General features: G+C 41.1%; 1 protein-coding gene across 1 annotated transcript in view; it reads right to left on the bottom strand.

The window, feature by feature from the left end:
• Positions 1-14,075, bottom strand: part of LOC143988232 (alkaline phosphatase-like) — a 106,719-nt gene extending 92,644 nt beyond the window's left edge. The window contains exon 1 of the mRNA XM_077487644.1: positions 13,916-14,075. Coding sequence (XP_077343770.1) covers positions 13,916-14,060 — 145 coding nt within the window. The 5' untranslated portion in view covers positions 14,061-14,075. The remainder of the gene's footprint in view (positions 1-13,915) is intronic.
• Positions 14,076-19,140: the final 5,065 nt, after the last annotated feature.

A 19,140-nucleotide genomic window follows, 5' to 3' on the forward strand; every position in this document is an offset into this window, starting at 1 on the left:
GGCTTCCTTTTTTGGGCCATAGAACAAAGTAAGATCTCTTTTTTGGATGCGCATTGATCATCTGGCAGGAGTGCAAACTTATCCGGAGTTATCTAGATAAGATTTGGGGCAGACTTACAGAGACTGAGACCCGCATCTCTGCCACAAAAGATCTGACAGCCACTCACAGGAGATGCCCTAGTAGTAATATTGGACAACGCTAAGAATCGATTGAGGTGCAATAATGTGCGTGTCCTGGGGCTTCTAAAAGGTGAAGAGATTCTCCAGCAGAGTTTGTGGAATCCTTCTTTAAAGACCTATTAGGTCTTACAGAGGTGTCTCCAACATATTTTGTAGAACGCGATCACTGTGTACCTACCAGAGGCTACATTCTGTATAATAATCCTTGCCCCTTCCTGGTTACATTTCTCAACCACCGGGGCTGTGACAAAATCCTCTTGGAAGCAAGAGAACATCCCACACTGTCCTACAGTAAAACCTCTGTATTCCTGTTGCCCGACTTCTCAGCAGAGCTGCAGAGGAAGAGGAAAACTTTTAATGATGTCTGTTGTCATCTCCGGAGGAAGAACATCTAATATAGTATGCTGTATCCCAGTTGCCTCCAGATTCAACACTTTGGATCAGTCTGATTTTTTTTAAATCCCAAGCCAAGGCGAATTACTGGCTTTCTACCCTGCAGTAAGTGTGCCAGACTTTCTTCATGTTTTTGTCGAGAGAGAATCGCATGTAGCCTCCCTGGCGGTATGATTATGTCAGATTTTTGGATCTCAAAGCGGTACATTGTTTTGCATAGAAATTTGACATTTTATATTGTAGGCCTGTAATTCTTAGGAATAACTCACTTAAATCCGTCCAAACAAGAGTCTAGTAGACATCCTGGGTATGATAAAGTTTGAAACACGAAATCATAAATATAATATAATAAATAACCATAAATAATGATAAAAAATTATATAATAATAATAAAATGAATTTCCCCACGATTCTGCAAGTGTTCTTATTTACTATCGCTGTTTTCTAGCTGGTCTAAAACCACTTTTGACATAAGGGACACATTTTAGTTGCCACGGACAATCTTGTGTTTCTAGGCAGAAAGAACAGTAAATATAATATAAAAGTGCTTGCAAGGCACTGGACAAAGCACTAGGGACAAAAGGGATGTGAAATTATTTGATACAGTAATGTAATCTGTAAGATTACAGTGTACCGTATGTGTTATATTTTTTGTACTTTTTGAATTTGCTGCCGGGCTCCGGCCCCAATGCTTCGAGATGCTCGCAGGGAACGGAGCCCAGTTTTCAAAAAATCAAGCATTAAGACATCTCAGTTATGGGTTACAGACACTGCCCAAGTTTGAAAAACCTTCAAATACTGAAATGTTAGTCCTATCTTCCTCACTGGGTGCGTAAGTCTGTGCACGCCTGGGTTTTTTTTTTGGGGGTTTTTTTAAGCGGGAAGGGGAGTTTACTTGGTTACTCGGTATGTTCTTACATTGCTGCTAAGCTGTGGTCTGATTTTCAGAGAAGAGGACGCTTTTAGGATGCTTCCATTACCGTAGCTCTCTCAGGTGCCCATATTCTTCAGATTCTTTGGCCTTCTTGTCCTAGAAACATTCGTTGGGTACATTTTGCACAATTCACAGTAGAAGAGGACCTTGTTGAACTTGATTTGGGACCAAAAACTGACTAGTCAGTTCTGTTGGGGTAAAAGCTGGTTAGTAGGGAGTTTATTATATTGTCTTTACAGTTTAGTGTTACCTGGCAACCTTGTACAATTGTTTTTGGTTGGCACAATTTATCTCTCATATTATTCACATTTTCATTGTGAATTGTGTGGCATGGTAGACCCACCTACTAGTCATTCCTGGATCTGTTTACTGACCCAAGCTCCACTTCAACTTACTTTTGTAGAATCTGTAATGGAGAGCATGCTATGAGATTACTCGTATGCAAAACCTTTATTCAATATATACAAAGCTCTCCTTCCATCTATTCATGATTGCCTTGATAAACTGCTGGCGCGTGGAGTCCCCAGATATGGATTCCGGGGACTGGGAATTTGCATAGGAATACCCTATGCAACAACTGGTCTTGGCGAAAGACAGACTAATCCAATTTAAGATACTTCACAGAATCTATATCAACCCTCAAAAGTGCATAGGATCTACCCCAAAAATGCTGGCACTGTCCAGAAGACCCAGCAACATTTACACATGTTATTTGGCTGTGTCCAATTCTTTTTTGAGTGTATAAAGCACTGTACTTTGATCTCCGCACCACTGCGGTGAATGTCTGTGTAGTTGGTCTGGTCCACTTATTGGCCATGTCTAGAGCAATGAGAACCTGAATAGGGTTGTTATGTTATTCCTGCAAGGTCATCCTGCTCAAATAGAAGTCCCCGAAGGCACCCATGCTTGATTTTTTGAAAACTGATCAATTCAGTAATACCGCTGTTAAAATACACTTATGAATCTAGGGGTTGCCCCAGGAAATTTGCTAAAACTTGGGATATCTGGGCTGACTCACTTAAATAACGACTTCTTCTGGGGATATTTCAAAGTGATTCTCCATACTTTTATTTTTTGGCCTTTTGAGAGCACCTGAGCAGTGGAGGAAGTTTGATCAATGTTATCCTGGGTTATGCCTATGCCAATGAGCTGTATCCAAAAAGACACCTTGGTTGCCAAGTGAATAGTTGTACTAAGCACTGTTGTGTGTTTTTTTTTCCTTATGCTTTTTGTGTATACCACATAAGCCTGGGTATGCCCAATAGGGCTTTGTTTTGTATTTTAAATGCAAACGCTTAATAAAAAGAATCTTCAAAAAAAAGAAAAAGAAAAAGACAAAAGTCACTGGCGCCCAATATCCTCTCTCGTCCCCCCCCCATTTTTGCCTTGGGCTGAAATGCTATCCCGTTTTTGATGTGTCAGAATGCTACACTTACCTAAAGCTGCAGTAACATGACCCTCAGTCTTCTCTCCACTCCTATTTACATGAGGTGTGGTCCTTCATCAGGTGTCCACCTCCCACAGGCTCTTACTATTGATTGTCCAGTGGCAAGGTCTCTCAGGATTCAGAAGAGAAGTGACATCAGTGCAAGGAGACTGTCAGTCCTTGCATCCAGAAACAGCACCAGTGAGGCACCCAGATTGTGGTCTTAGGTGAGTATAACTTGCTTTACAAGGTAAGAGAAAAAAAAATGCAGCATGAGTTTAGGGGGGTTGAAAGGGGTTCATATTTTGCCTAAGCTTGGGATATAAAAATTTGTATTATTGATGGCATATAATTGGATTATAGAAGTTATTGCAGGTTGGAAACATGCGTAAAACTGCAAGTAAACTTGCTGCTCTTTAGCAAACACTTGGTGGGTGCCCTTAGTCCTGATCAGCAAACATTCACTATGTGGCTCAGTGCAGGGCTATTTAAAAAAAAAAAAAAAAAGGTTGGATGTTTCTGCGGGTAGGGCAGCCCCCTCCACTGAGAATGCAGATCGCAATAATGTGAACCTAACCGAAATCTCCTAGAACTTATCTGTGTACTTTACTCTTCTGCTGAGGTTATGTGTGATATATAAGACAACAAGCCCTGTTCCATGAGACCTTTGGTTTAAAAAGAAAAATGACAGATAAACTCAAGAAGATGAGTCACAAAAAATGGAATGCCTTTTAGTCCATTTGTAAATTACATGTTAAAGTGATAAAAATACTTAGAAAAAAAAATGTACATTACTTTACAGTTCATGAGAATTTAAAATCATACAACTCTGCAGTGAAATGTTATAGAAGATATACCACCTATTTCTGTACTGTACACGGGCTTGCTACTTTGTGGTCTGATAATGCTTCTGCATCGGTCTTACGGCTTTACTGCTGTGCTCAGTAAAATTTTGAATGCATGTTATAGACTGCAGTTATGTTTTCTTTCAAATGTCTCACCAAGGGCTTGCCTTGGGACCCAGAGGACTGGGAACCTTTGGCCTGGAGGGCAAACACAACCAGCTAGCCCTCCCATTGTACAGACAGATTTTTGTGAGCTGCAGAAAGCAAAGTGTGCCATGGTGTCTTAATAATTGGTAGGAATGAGGAAAGGTGGGCGGTTCTGAGGGACATTGTTTTTTTGTGAAATTGTAACATATCTTTTCCATACTTTTCCGCTGACCTGAGTTTGACAGGAAAACCCTGCTTTTGAGCTAATTGTCCCATGATAGCTGTTTCACAGCATGAGGCTCGCTAAGTGTTACTGCATATGCACTGGCTCTCATTGCTGACAGTAATAATACAGTCCATACACTTCATTGCCAAGGACTTCCCTCTCCACCCCTGGTGTGCAGTGTCATCAGTGAATGCTGCCTACTTACCAACTTTCCTGGGATCAGGGCCACAATGACAGCTGCAATGCCCCTGTTCTAGCACCAAGCTCTGTCATTTATAGCTAGGTAGCTGGCCATGCCTCCCCCTTTCCCATCACATTCTGTTTGTATTCCACGACTGCATGGAGCACATGCTCCCACTATGGAACGTTACAGTGACTGTAGGGCGCATATGCGGTTGGGTGGGGGAGTTAGACAGACTGCAGAGGTATGCTGGGGGGGGAATTAGTGGCAGAAGTACAGTGGTAGCAGGGGTGTACTAGGGGGTACAGAGTTGTGTGCTGCTGAGGATGTTGGTGGCAAAGATGTGCTGGAGGGTACAGTGGTGTGCTAAGGGGACATTGCTGGCAGAAATGTGCTGGGGGCACAGTGGTCGCACAAGTGTGTTAGGGGGTACAGAGGTGTGCAGGTGGGACATTGGTAGAAGAAGGGTTCTAGTGGGTAGAATTGTGCTGAGGGGTACTGTGGTGGCAGGGGTGTGTTGGGGGTACAGAAATTTGTGGTGGGCACAATGGTGACAAAAGATTTGTTGGAGGGTATAGTTGTTACAGAAGCATGTTAGGGTACAGAGGTGTTCAGGGGAGACATTGTTGGAAGAGGTGTGCTGGGAGTGCAGAGCTGGCAGACATGTACTGAGGAGCACAGTGGTGCAATGGTGGATGAGGTGTGTTAGTACAGAGGTGTGTGGAGGGACATTGGTGGCAGATCAATGGAGGGTGCAGAGGTGTGGTTCCAAGACAGGAAGAGGACAGGCATCCCTTCGTGAAGATTTCTCCAGGATCCAGCTGCCTGCATGATGTGGGACATATTTCATTACAATATGTTGGATCACTAAAGCTGTGAAGCAAAAAAATAACTTTTAGCTCAATTTCAATTTTATTTTAATGTACGTAGTGTTATCATACTTTTTTTTACGGTGTAGAATGATTGGTAATGCCTGCAGTCCTCCACTAAAACCTTGGATCTGTTTACTGTTTTGTCTACTTTTTTTTTTTTTTTTTTGCCCTATAACTAAGCTTTCTTAAGCCTCTTACATGCTGCTATTTAAAAACTCTTTTTAATTATTAAATGCAGCACGTTGATTTGAATGTGCCTGTACACACAGATGTGTAAGCATGCACTGCATACAGATGGGTATAAAAAATGACAAAAATCTGAGTTGCTGGTCAGTATTTTGCTCATGCATATCGTGTAAAATTTGGTATAAAGAGGTAAAAATTGCATTCTGTGAGCTACAGTTTATTTTACTTGTGTACACGCATATACAGGTGCATCTCATAAAATTTGAATATCATCAAAAAGTTAATTTATTTCAGTATTTCAATTCAAAAAATGAAACAAATGGACTTTATATAGATGCGTTACACACAGAGTGATATATTCCAAGTATTTATTTTTTAAAATTTTAATGATTATGGTTTATGGTACACACGACCGGACTTTTCAGCAAGACTAGGTCCGACGGACTTTCCGAACGAATGGACTTGGCCACACATGAACGGACTAAGTCAGTTTATTTTAACCACTTCCCGACCAACGCACGACGATGTACGTCGACAGAATGGCACGGGCAGGCATATTGGCGTACAGGTACGTCCAATATTCGATGCCGCCCTGCCATCGGGAGCCCGCCGCCGGCGGCGCTCCCGCACTGGTCGGGACCCCCGTGAGTCCGGTCGCGGGACCCGAGGACTCGATCGCCGCGGGCATCCCTGCGATCGTCTCACGGAGCGGCCGAATAGAGCAAATGCTGTGTAAACAACATTTGTCTATTCTGCCTAGCAACTAGTGACGCTGATCTCTGCTCCATGTGATTGGAGCAGAGATCAGTGTACACTAAATGAAAGCCCAACCCCCCCACAGTTAGTAACACTCCCCTAGGAACACTTAACCCCTACACTGCCACCCACTGGTTAACCCTTTCACTGCCAGTGTCATTTACACAGGAATCACTGCATTTATATAGCAGTGATTACTGTATAAATGACAATGGTCCCAAAAATGTGTCAAAAATGTCCGATGGGTCCCCCACAATGTCGCAGTCACAATAAAAATCGCTGATCGCCGCCATTACTAGTAAAAAAAAAAAAGAATAAAAAATTATTAATAAAAATGCTATAAAACTATCCCTATTTTGTAAACTCTATAACTTTTGCGCAAACCAATCATTAATCGCTTATTGTGATTTTTTTTACCAAAAATATATAGAAGAATACGTATCGGCCTAAACTGAGGGAAAAAAATGTTTTTTTATATATTTTTGGGGGATATTTATTATAACAAAAAGTAAAAAATAATGCGTTTTTTTCAAAATTGTCGCTCTATTTTTGTTTATAGCGCAAAAAATAAAAACCGCAGGGGTGATCAAATACAACCAAAAGAAAGCTCTATTTGTGGGAAAAAAAGGACGTCAATTTTGTTTGGGAGCCACGTCGCACGACCGCGCAATTGTCAGTTAAAGCGACGCAGTGCCGAATCGCAAAAAGTGGTCTGGTCTTTGACCAGCAAATTGGTCCGGTCTGAAAGTGGTTAAACGTGATGACATAAACGGGACTAAACAAGGAAGCTCAATAGCCAGTAGCTTCCCTTGCATCATATTTGGTCCACCGGACCAGCACACAGACAAACGGTTTTCCTGATTTTAGTCCGTCGGAATTGAGTCCGTCGGATAGATTTGAAACATGTTCTATTTCTAGGTCTGTCTGATTTTTTTTTTGGGGAAAAATGATCGGATTAGCCCACACATGATCGGATTGTCCGACTGACTAATCCCTTTGGACCTAGTCTGCAGGAAAGTCCGGTCGTGTGTTACGCGGCATTACAGGTAGTGAAAACCCAAAATTCAGTATCTCAGAATATTTGAATATTACATAAGACCAATAAAAAAAAAGGTTTTTTAATACAGAAATGATGGCTTACTGAAAAGTATGTCCATGTTCAGTATAGTATGCATGCAATACTTGGCCGGGGCTCCTTTTGCATGAATACTGCATCAATGCGACGTGGCATAGAGGCGATCAGCCTTTGGCACTGCTGAGGTCATTTAATGATCATGATATTACTGTGCTTGATTGGCCAGCAAACTCACCTGACCTAAACCCTATAGAGAATCAGTGGGGTATTGTCAAGAAGAAGATGAGAGACACCAGAACCAACAATGCAGACAAACTGAAGGCTGCTATCACAGCAACCTGGGCTTCCATAACACCTCAGCAGTGCCACAGGCTGATCACCTCCGTACCACGTTGCATTGATGCAGTAATTCATGCAAAAGGAGCCCCGACCAAGTATTGAGTGCATACTATACTGTATATGGACATACTTTTCAGTAAGCCAACATTTCTGTATTAAAAATCCTTTTTTTTATTGATCTTACGTATGTAATATTCAAATATTCTGAGATACTGAATTTTGGGTTATCACTAACTGTAATCATCAAAATTATATCACTCTGTGTGTAACGCATCTATATAAAATATATGAGTTTCACTTTTTGAACTGAATTACTGAAACAAATCTACCTTTTGATGATATTCTAATTTTATGAGATGCACCTGTGTGCAGAATAAAAGGAAGAAATTGAAACCAGAAATACTAATGTTCAAACATAAGTACCGTGTGCAAGTATCCTTATATATGTGGCATTAGGGAACAATATTTCTCTTGTAGAACTATGCCCATTTTAAATGAATGCCCTGCCCCTGATTAAAGTACATTCTCCATGTACAGTGGATGTGCAAAGGTGAAAAATGGTGTCCCGGGAACACATTTTTTTTAAATATTGGCAACTAGGTTTTACACACCTTTCAACATTAGCACTTTTTTTTTTTGGCTCTTGGCATTCCAAAACACATGACATGAGAAAGAGGTTGGTGCTGGAAGACTGGAAGATATCCTTCTGCTAGGTGCTGTGATTGTAGGTTTGAATAGGGAGCAGGAAGCTATAAAATGCCCAGCATGGATCACTTACTGCGGGTCGCTTTTCACAGGATACTGATCTTCATGCTGCAAATTTTAAATGACTTTTGAACTACATTTATTAAGTCATCCAATGTACTGAGAATTTTTGTACAAATGTTCCTATAAACATTTGTTTGAAAATCATCTAGTGTCCTGGCCTGCTTTAGTGTGATTCTGTAGAGACCGAGACCTAAATCTAAAACCTTTAAATTTGTTTCTATTATACGTGCATCCATTCTTATACATTCAGTAGTAACTCATTCTCTCTCATAATTCTGTAGAGTAATTTGAGAATCTGTCATCTATAATGAGGTGTTAGTCTTCTATTTGTATCTGTGCTTTGCAATGCCTATTACATTTCCACTTACTACAGGCAGTTCTGCTCTACCTCCTCCTTCCCTGACATTAATGGTACCTATTTATTTTGCTGGGAGCACATGTACCTAGTTTTGCTTCTGCTTGGATTGCCTAGGCATTCTAGTCCCCCCCCCCCCCCAATTACCTGCAACCTCCTGAGACATGTCACAGGTCCCAAGAAGCTGTTTGGCCATTTAGAAAGTGCAGTACAGCTTGCATATTATTGCATAGTCAACATAGTGGCACTGAGGACCCAAAGACCAGTGAGGAACTGGCCTGAGTGAGGACAGCGCTGGATCTTTGGGCTAGTGAGTGTCTTTACAATACAGTGTATTTACAGTACAGTACTTGTAGCTGTAGACTTTACATTTTATTTTATTTAAGTTCCTCTTTAAAGTTGTTCTAAGATATTCAGGGATCTAATTTGGAAAGGAAGAAGGCCTAAAACAGGCATGTCCAAAGTCTGGACCGCTTTTCGGGGATTTGGACGGCCCACCTGGTAATTTTGACATGTATATCTTTTGTGGCCCCCAACGAATCCCAGGGGCCACAAAAGATTTATATGCTGGCTGCCTTGGAGGGGACAGGGATTGGGCAGGACTAGTACCGTACATACAGTGTTTACACAACGGCCTCTGTAAAAGGAAGTCCTGTCTCCTGTGCTGACATTGGACGACTGTTCTGTCCATCATAGGAGGCAGGACTTTCTATTAAAGAGGTCGCCAAGAAAACAAGAGTTTCTCCTGTATGTCTGTTGGCGCTCATCCCGCCCCCTCCCTGTCTCCTCCAAGGCTGCAGATGGATGGGTATCAATCAGTTTGCACTGATGGCAATGGTGAGTCTGCATTCATGACAACAGGGGGTGCTGCATTCATGGCAAAGAGGGTGCTGCATTCATGGCACTTGTGAAGCTGCAGATGGGCACTGATTAGGCTGCATTGATGGGCACTGACCCTTATTTTGCTTCACAGTTTAAAATGTATTTTTTTTCTTGAAACGTCCCTCTTAAAGTAAAGGTGCATGTTATATGCTAGTAAATATGATATATCAAAACAACACGCCCGAGCTCATCTCTTCACCACACACAGCCACAAAGGCAAGATAAAACTTATTGGACAGTGTATTAGTGCCAGGACGAACACACATAGACCGAATTATAATGGTTTAAAAGAATGTCAGGCAAAATTGTCAACCCTCACACATGTTCACTCCATCAAATCTGGCTCTCTTTGAAAAAAGTTTGGACACCCCTGGCCTAGAATGAGGCTAGAGGCTCTTCACTCTGCAAAAGATGGTGGAGGACTGGCAGTTCCTTACCCCAAATTATATCCTCTGGCCTCCCAATTCCAGCAGATTGCTGGGTGGGAAACTTTAAAGCAGTATTAAACTCAAAACCAATCATTAGATGTGGTGACGGCATTCGTTTTGTTTTGATTTTTTTTAGTTTTTTTTCCCTCTGTGTTTCACCTGGTGATCTGGCTAGTAACACACCTTCTGTGTTATGCAGACACCAATCTGGATGAAGGGACATGGGGGCAGATTTGTACAGCAGCATTGTCACTCTGGGGGCAGGGGTGTCTAAGCCCTTGTACACACAGTCGGAGAATCTGTCGGAATGAGTCTTATCGGACCGTGTCGTCAGATAATCCGACTGTGTGTGGTATGCATCGGACTGATTCCGTCCGAATCTCCGTCCGACCCAATTTTCCAACATGTTGGAAATATTTCCCGACCAACTGGGCCGGACGGACCTAATCCGATCATGTGTAAAGCATTTTCATCAGACCAAGTGCCACGCATGCTCAGATCAAATTCCTACATCAAAGCTATTGGCTACAAGCCTGAATGTAGTCCCATCGTAATGAAATTACGTCATCACGTTCTGAAAGATCGGATTTTTCGCCAACTTGACCCAACCGTGTGTATGCAACAGTTTCGGACACAATCCGTCGGACTAAATCCGATGGGCAAAATCCGATGGGCAAAATCCGACGGATTTGGTTGGCAAAATCTCCGACCGTGTGTACGTGGGCTAAGAGTGGCTATAAAGGAGACCTGTCGCCAAGCATATAATGTGTTCATTTCTACACAAAGTCCTGCAAACTGTAACAGCACAAGGACTCATTGGGGTTTATTTACTGAATTTGGAGAGTACAAAATCTGGTGCGGCTGTGCATGAAAGACAATCACCTTCTAACGTCCGCTTGTTTAGTTAAGCTTTGACAAAAAAAAAAAATGGAAGCTGGTTGGTTTCTATGTAGAGCTGCAGCAGATTTTGCACATTCCAGTTTTAGTAAATCAACCCCATTGTTTTTCAAGTTATATTCTCCGACCGTGTGTACGTGGGCTTAGAAGTAACAGCAGATTTACTGTACGTACTCTAGCAAATTGAAGCAGAATTCTAGGTAATCATTTATTATCAGTTACAGCTAACATTTTATTTCCTCTTAGGATAAAGAAAAAGCTTATCATTAAATGGTTTGTATTTTCCCTGTAACTGCAAGAGAGCATTTCTGTTGAAAAATATCAGCTTTACTGGCTTGATCACCAGATGAAAATAGAAGAAAGCAAGCCTAAAAAAGAAAACTGATGCAGCCATCTGCACCAATTGTATGATAAAGGCATATTGTTGTCTTTCCAATACATTGTCGACCAATACCAGCTCTCAAGTCACTCTTTTAACTACCTACAACTTCACCACACCTTACATAAGCAATCACACTCATCCTAGATGGTTCCTTATTCCGCAAAATGGTTGCTCTGTCAGGCACTGACAAAAGGGGTTTAATAGGAAACATATACTCTACTCTCTTAGTAGCCATCTAACAAAAGTAATCCTCAGGCAATCTTCTTCAGACCAGCAGCTGCTATACCTAGACTGCAGTTTTTTGCCTTTAGTGGAGCTTCCTCCACGGGCAGTAGCCCCAAGATAACCTGTCACACTCCCTTGAGGGAAAAAAAACACTCTGTTCAGACCTCCTGCGCATTTATCACCTTCTGGATGCCTTCTCCTGGGGTTTGGCTGGAGCATGTTAAATATTCAACTGATCATTTGAAGCTCCCGGCCATATTCTCTGGATACTTCTTCTAGAAGAAAGTGGGAGTAATCAAACTCCCAACTCAGAAAACCCAGAACAGACCAACACAATCAATCAATGTTCTATTCACTGCAATGAAGCCAAAAACTAAATTTACTTAGCAACTTACTAGAAGAGGGCACTACAGTATCTTAATTCATATGTGTGCTAAATGATTTCGATACTGATCAACTGTCTTTCAAACCTTCGACCTGCGCTTCATTCAACTTTGACTTTCCTGAGCATTAACCCTGAGGATGTTGTACCATCTTTGACCAAATTGCTGCTGATGTGTTTACTGTTTTCTTGCATGCAAGCTCATTGCACAGACCTGGCTGTCTCCTAGTCCCCCACCTTTCTACAATGGCATAATACAGGCAACTGCAAATATCGTCGGAAGATATGGACTGGCACAAAATACTGGCTGTTTTATACACTCTCTCTATATCTTCTCACATACATGAACATAATTATCGGATCCTATCCAAGTGGTATCGCTGCCCTACACTATTACATAAAAGTGATCCATCTATCCCAGATACCTGCAGGTGTTGTTTAAGGGACTCTGGCACCATGACCCATATTTGGGGCACCTGTCTGAAAATTATCACATTTTGGGATAAAATATTACGCTTGTTTGATCGATTGGTGGGAGATAACATCCCAAATACACCTCAGATTACAGTGCTATCCATATTGCCAGGCTCTTATAAACAAATTAAAAGAAATGTAATTAGGCACTGTCATTAAATTGCTGTTGTCATCTAATTTTAAGTACATTTATGTATTTATGAATTCCAAATGAAATAACTTACAAGCACTAGATCAAATCACATTAGCTTAGAAGCCACACTTCAGTAGTCATATTATTTCAGTGGAGATAAGAAAATAAAGTATACAACCTGGCTGCTTATATATGGGCCACAATCTTACTGCATTTTTTGTTTCAGGTTTTTAAAAGGAGACAAGCTTGCCAAGTATGCCCACAGTGACCAATGCTCTGTTCAATTACATACATTATTTATAAAACCAAATTATCACATTCAGCTGAAGCTTTAAGAAGGACAGGACAGGGGCTGTTAGGATGTTTACAACTGATAGTCTGGTGAATGGTCAACTGAAAGAGCAGGGTGAAAATGCTGAAGGACAGTGGCTTAGTGTTGTCAAACTGCAGCAAGAAGTGCTGTTACTGACAGAATCTCCAGGTAAGACACTTTCCAATAGAGTCACAAAAATGATTTCCCCAAGAAAACTATACACAGGGATCCATAATAGAAAGCATACTGAAAAACAAATGTTGGGTGTACATATACTTTAAGGGGAACCTCTAATTTTCCCTAACTAGGCAATGTGAGACGTTGTCCTTAAGTGTATTGACAGTAGTCACAGGCATGGTAGTAAAACATAAGTTGCTTTACTTCCAAGAAAAGTTTGTGCACTGCATTATTAGGTGAAAACATGTCTGCCCTCTTGGATCATGCATAGCCTTAGGGCCCCGAAACACAGAATATCCATATAATATACGGATATACCCTGCTGGGTTTGAAATGTTTCTAGCCTAGCAAAGGCTTTGATGAGGTTTTGCATCTCTAACCCACTCTCGAAAAAAAAAAATTCTCACCTTACACCTGCTGGATTTTTTTTCTGTAATTTGTGAACAGCATGAAATGATAAAAATTGTTTCCAAAGAGGCAAGGTGGGGAGGCTGTATTTTTGTGATCTAACCATCAAGCCTCAAAGTTTTAGGTAGTCAACCAAACCTGCAGGTTAGATTGACCCAGAATTGAATTACCATTTTAGGTGGACACATTTTCCAAAATGACTTTTCAATAATAGATGCTGCCATCCATGAAAAATTCAATCGTTCTCGTGAATTGTTCATCATGAATTGTTTTGTTGTTGACAGCCAGCTCACATCTGTAGTAATATACTGTATATTATTTTTAATAAATCTAAAAACATATTTGTCCTAGATAGAGTTACAATTCTATTTATAAAGCTATGTGGAGTACTCAGGCATAATTTATGCCAGATGTACCCACCACTCTGAAGAAGTGGAACTATAATCACCACCAGAGATTCAGAAGCACACAACACACACCAAATTGAAAGTATGTAGAGCATCGATGTAGATCAGATTAAAGTGTTCTTACCAAGGGAAGCCACTACTACTGCATCGCAGGATTGGGTGATGTAAGATGCTACTGCCAATAAGATAAAAACAATTGGACGTATCCCCTTCATCTCTGTACGTTGTAATGGTAGGTACATGCACTCTGTTGTTTTCCAGACTGACATTATATAGACTTCCCTCCTATTAAATATCTGTACCATTAACCATGCAAAATACTCCAATTAACCTTTGGACACCTGTGTGTGTCAGTGTTATAATGCTTTCCTTATTGTATCATCCTCCAAGTAAGGGTTTAGACTTTGACACTGAACTTCATGAAGCAGCAAGAAATTCCATGCTATAGACACAGTTCAGTTAGAATAATAATATCAATATTAAAAACGGATAAATGCTATGAAACAATCATTTTCATTACAAGATAGGTAAGTATTCTTTTGCTGAAGTGGCTTAAAGTTGTGGTGTTTAAAGGTTAATTATATATATATGCATGAATTGCTGAAAATGTTTACTGATTGGCTTGCCGCAAGGAGTAAGTTGGCACAACCTCAGAATGCTGAATGCAGCAACATAGCTATCTTCTTTATCAACCATTTCAACTACACCTCCACCCTCAGTCTTTATTCCCATTAATTCAAGGATTTAAAGTGTAACTAAAGGAAATGGATAGAATTATGCCCTGTACACACAATAGCATTTTCCGACAACAAAATCCATGGGTTTTTTTTTCCGACGGATGTTGGCTCAAACTTGTCTTGCATACACACGGTCACACAAGGTTGGTCGGAAATTCCGAACGTCAAGAACGCTGTAACATACAACACATGCGACAAGCCGAGAAAAATGAAGTTCAATAGCCAGTGCTGTCCTTCTGCTTGACTCCGAGCACTTTGTGCATCAGAATTGTGTACACATGATCGGAATTTCTGACAAAAGATTTTGTTGTCGGAAAATTTGAGAACCAGATCTCAAATTTTGTGTGATGGAAATTCCTATGGAAAATGTGTGATGGAGCCTACACATGGTTGGAATTTGTGACAACAAGGTCCTATCACACATTTTCCATCGGAAAATCCTATCATGTGTACAGGGCTTAAGGGAGGGTTCTAAACCCTATTATTTTTTGCCATCTGTGTTTTATTGGGGAAATTTCCCTTCACTTCCTGTCCTAAAGCTAAAATTCTAATTGTGATGAAATCCATAAAAAGTGAGGAAATCCCATAGTGTCACCCGGAGCACAAGAACCATTGTCCCCATTGGAAAATGTCCTCTTTATTATTATGCTCACATCAGCCTAAAATTTGGGATTTCCTTTTACTTTCACTTTTGATGATAAAAGTACACAGGCGAAATAGAGAGGGTGAATCTCCCTACTGGGTTCAAAGTCAGCAATGAAACCTGACAGGTATTCTAATCTCTCTCCACGCTATCCAAAATTAAAAAAGTAAATTCTTCTGGACCTTTCCTACCAAGCCTTCTGCAACACTACACTCACCTCTTATCCCTTGACCATGCAGGAGATTTTAATCTCATGCTCCTAAGAAACCTAGAGTGTACCTCTAGCCGAAATGTTATCGTTTTAGTTTTAGGCTTGGTTCACGTTAGTGAGATGCGGGAACCCTGCGAATCCAGGGACTCTCAGGCAATTTACACTGTCGTATGCGAACCACTGTTCACATACAACAGTGTGAACACCCATGCGATCCAATTCTGGTGTGGACCAAAAAACGGGTCCTGCACGATTTTGGTCCGAATGCGATGCAAATTCGGCCATACAATCTCTATCGCACAGACATCGCATGTGATGTGCACAGCAGTGCGGTGAAAATCACATGTGATATTGCACAGCACAGCAGTGTGAACCCAGCCTAAGCCCTTGGACATTCCGACAACAAAATCCGTCTGATTTTTTCTGACGGATTTTGTCCAAAACTGGTGTTGCATACACACGGTCGCACAAAGTTGTCAGAAAATATGATCGTTCGGTACGTGATGACGTTCATTCGTTAGGACGGGACTACATTCAGGCTAGTAGCCAATAACTTTGGTCTTGTAATTTGATCTGAGCATGCGTGGCACTTTGTCCGATCGGAATTCTCTACAAACGATCGGACAAAGTCCGATCGGATCATGTTGTCGGAAAATGTTATATCCAGCTCTCAAACTTTGTTGGTCGGACATTCCGACGGAAAATGTCCGATGGAGCCCACACACGGTCGGATTATCCGACAACACGGTCCGATCAGACATTTTCCGTCTGAATTTCCGACCGTGTGTACAAGGGCTTAGAGTATGAGTTAAAATCCCTATTCTTTGCCGTATATGTCCTATTAGTGATTTTACTTAATTTTCTGTCCTGGATACGCAACAGGAAATAAGAAATTTCACCAACATGAGGAAAATTGCCATCTTAGACATTTATCACCATTGAATGGTTTACTTACACATTAGCAAAAGGTCTGGACCTGTTACCCTTTTACCACTACTTACTCTAACTTTCCAAGTTTCTGCTTACCGTATGTTGGATATTTAGACAAAGAATGAGCTTTTGGCTACTGTTAGTTTTGAAGTGTTTCACCGGCATCGACATTGGGGGTGACCCTGACTGATCTATCACATTAGTTGAATGGGTGCTTCTGTGTCCATGTAAGAAAAAAAAAAAAGATTTATTATTATTCACTTTGTAAGTGTTTTCAGATAGCACAAAGCAAAATAAGTGGTTGAATGTAGAAAAAAGGAGACAAACATACAGCATGTTACAATCATACATATAATACAAGTTTAGATTATCCTATGAATAAACCAGATAACTAAGGCAACATATAAGACAGCCATATACTCATGGACCTCTCATGAAAATTTGAAGCTGCTTTTACACCCAAGAGTAGCGTTGTTGCACATTTTGTCACATGTTTGTACAGTATGTGCATTTTTGTACAGTGATTTTTAAGGCAGTTTTGATCTTTGGCAGATTTTTATTAGCCAATACAGAAAAAATAGAATCTGTTTTAGAATTTCTTGCTACGTGTTTCTGCTTCCTGGATGAATATATTCTTGTTCCTGGTCTTTGCTGTGTTGTGTGGTGCTTTTTTCTCCAACATGAATGATGAAGAAAAGATGTGTTTCACAGATGCTGTAATGTCATATTTCTTTTGTGAGGAACAGAGAAAGAGGGGGCAAGCAGATACTGGGTCCACCTGGTCATCTCTGATTGAGAAAAATGAGGCCAGTGAGAGGCCATCATGTATAGTGACATACATGCACATGAAAACACATTTTTTGAGTATACAAGGATGTCCATAAAAAGGTTAGTTTGACTTTTAGTTGCCCTTTTTTTTTTTGTCATGCCCCCCTCCCCTCCCTATTTTTGTACAGTTTTTATGTACAGTTTTTTTGTACAGTTTTTTTGTACAGTTTGGACGAGTTGCTGGGCTTGGGTAGTTGACAGGAGCAAATGAACACATACTTCAGAAATAGTTTACCTCCTGATGTATGATTCATCACACTGAGATAAGTTTACTTTTTTTATTTTTTTAACTCATTCATGATGAAGATAAAACTAAATTGCCTGAAGATATTGTTCCAGCTGTTATTTTTTTGCAAATTTGGGCTTGCTTTTGGATATATCAACCCCCCCTCCCCCTTTTATACTTACCTGAACCTGATCATCTCACTCTAATGATGTGCTTGTGGCTCTCTCCCTTCCGATAGGCTCAGAGATAGCAGCCGGATCCACTGGCAAGCAATCACAGCCACTGAAGATGGCGCAGGGGGCAGGGCTGGGATGAGCCACACTGTGTGTGTCCGTGGACAAAGAGCACACCGACAAGAGACATGAAAAGTTGAGGATTTGAGCTACTCTGTGCAAAACCATCACACAGAGCAGATAAGTATAACATGTTTGTTATTTAACGCCTTACCACCCGTGCTATAGCCAAAAGACGGCTACAGTGCAGGCTTAAAATGTCAGGAGAGCAGGGGACACGCATGCGTGGTGCGAAGCAGGAAGGAAGCAGAGGCTTGAAGCTCCATGAACAGTAAGGACTATACTGGCAATCCCAGGCCTATACTGACACCCTTTAACCTCAATTTCAGCCCACACCCCCGGTGGAATGATTAGCATATGCCTGGATGCAGAAATCACTGCAATAAAATGGCTCAAAGGTCCCTAACTAACTACCTGTTTTGGGTGAGGGAGCAGAGCAATGTGTCTCAAGATGGCGCCCGGCTGGAAGAGACACAGCCATGTTCTCTGGCTGCAGAGGCATCCCCAACCCACTACATGGGAGACAGCGAGTATGCTGTACAGCTCTCAAAATCTGATTTGGATGAAAGTCTTACTGTCATGTATGACAAGATAGCACAGAATTTTCAATCAGAGCTGCACAAATCCACTAACACTCTGTCCCTGGAGATTGCAGCACTAGGCACCAGGACTGACTTATTAGAAACCAAACGTGATGACTCAGCTTAGCCTACTTTGATTCTCAGGAAAGACCTTAAAACCCTCCATGCTCACCTGGAGGACCTTAATAACAGAAATAGATGTGACAAGATGTCTCCAATTTACAAGCCGACCTCAATGCACTGTCTAATTGGGGGACTATGTGGCAGATGAGGTTTAATGTTGATAAATGTAAAGTTATACACTTGGGGGCTAAGAATTTGCATGCATCATACATAATAGGAGGAGTACAACTGGGGGAATTCGTAGTGGAGAAGGATCTGGGGGTTTTGGTAGTATGGACTCCAGAGAGAGCGATATCATTTTTCCCCTGTACAAATCATTAGTAAGACCTCATCTGGAATATGCAGTTCAGTTTTTGGCATCGGTTCTCAAAAAGGATATCGGGGAACTGGAGAAAGTGCAGAGAAGGGCAATCAAACTGATAAGAGGCATAGAGGGTTTCAGCTATGAGGAAAGATTAGAGGAACTGAATTTATTCTCTCTTGAGAAGAGGAGATTAAGGGCGGATATGAGCAACATGTACAAATATATAAGGGGTCCATATAGTGAACTTTGTGTTGAGTTTTTCACTTTACGGTCATCACAGAGGACAAGGGGGTACTCTTTACGCCTAGAGGAAAAGAGATTTAATCTCCAAATACCAAAAGTTTTCTTCACAGTAAGAGCTGTGAAAATGTGGAATAGACTCCCCTTTAGAGGTGGTTCTGGTCAGCTCAGTAGATTGCTTTAAGAAAGGCCTGGATTCTTTCCTAAATGCACACAATATAACTGGGTACTAA

The sequence above is a fragment of the Lithobates pipiens genome, unplaced genomic scaffold (genome assembly GCF_037356315.1).
Source record: "Lithobates pipiens isolate NorthernLeopardFrog02 unplaced genomic scaffold, aLitPip1_a1.2 Scaffold_18, whole genome shotgun sequence".
Taxonomy (NCBI): Eukaryota; Metazoa; Chordata; class Amphibia; order Anura; family Ranidae; genus Lithobates; species Lithobates pipiens.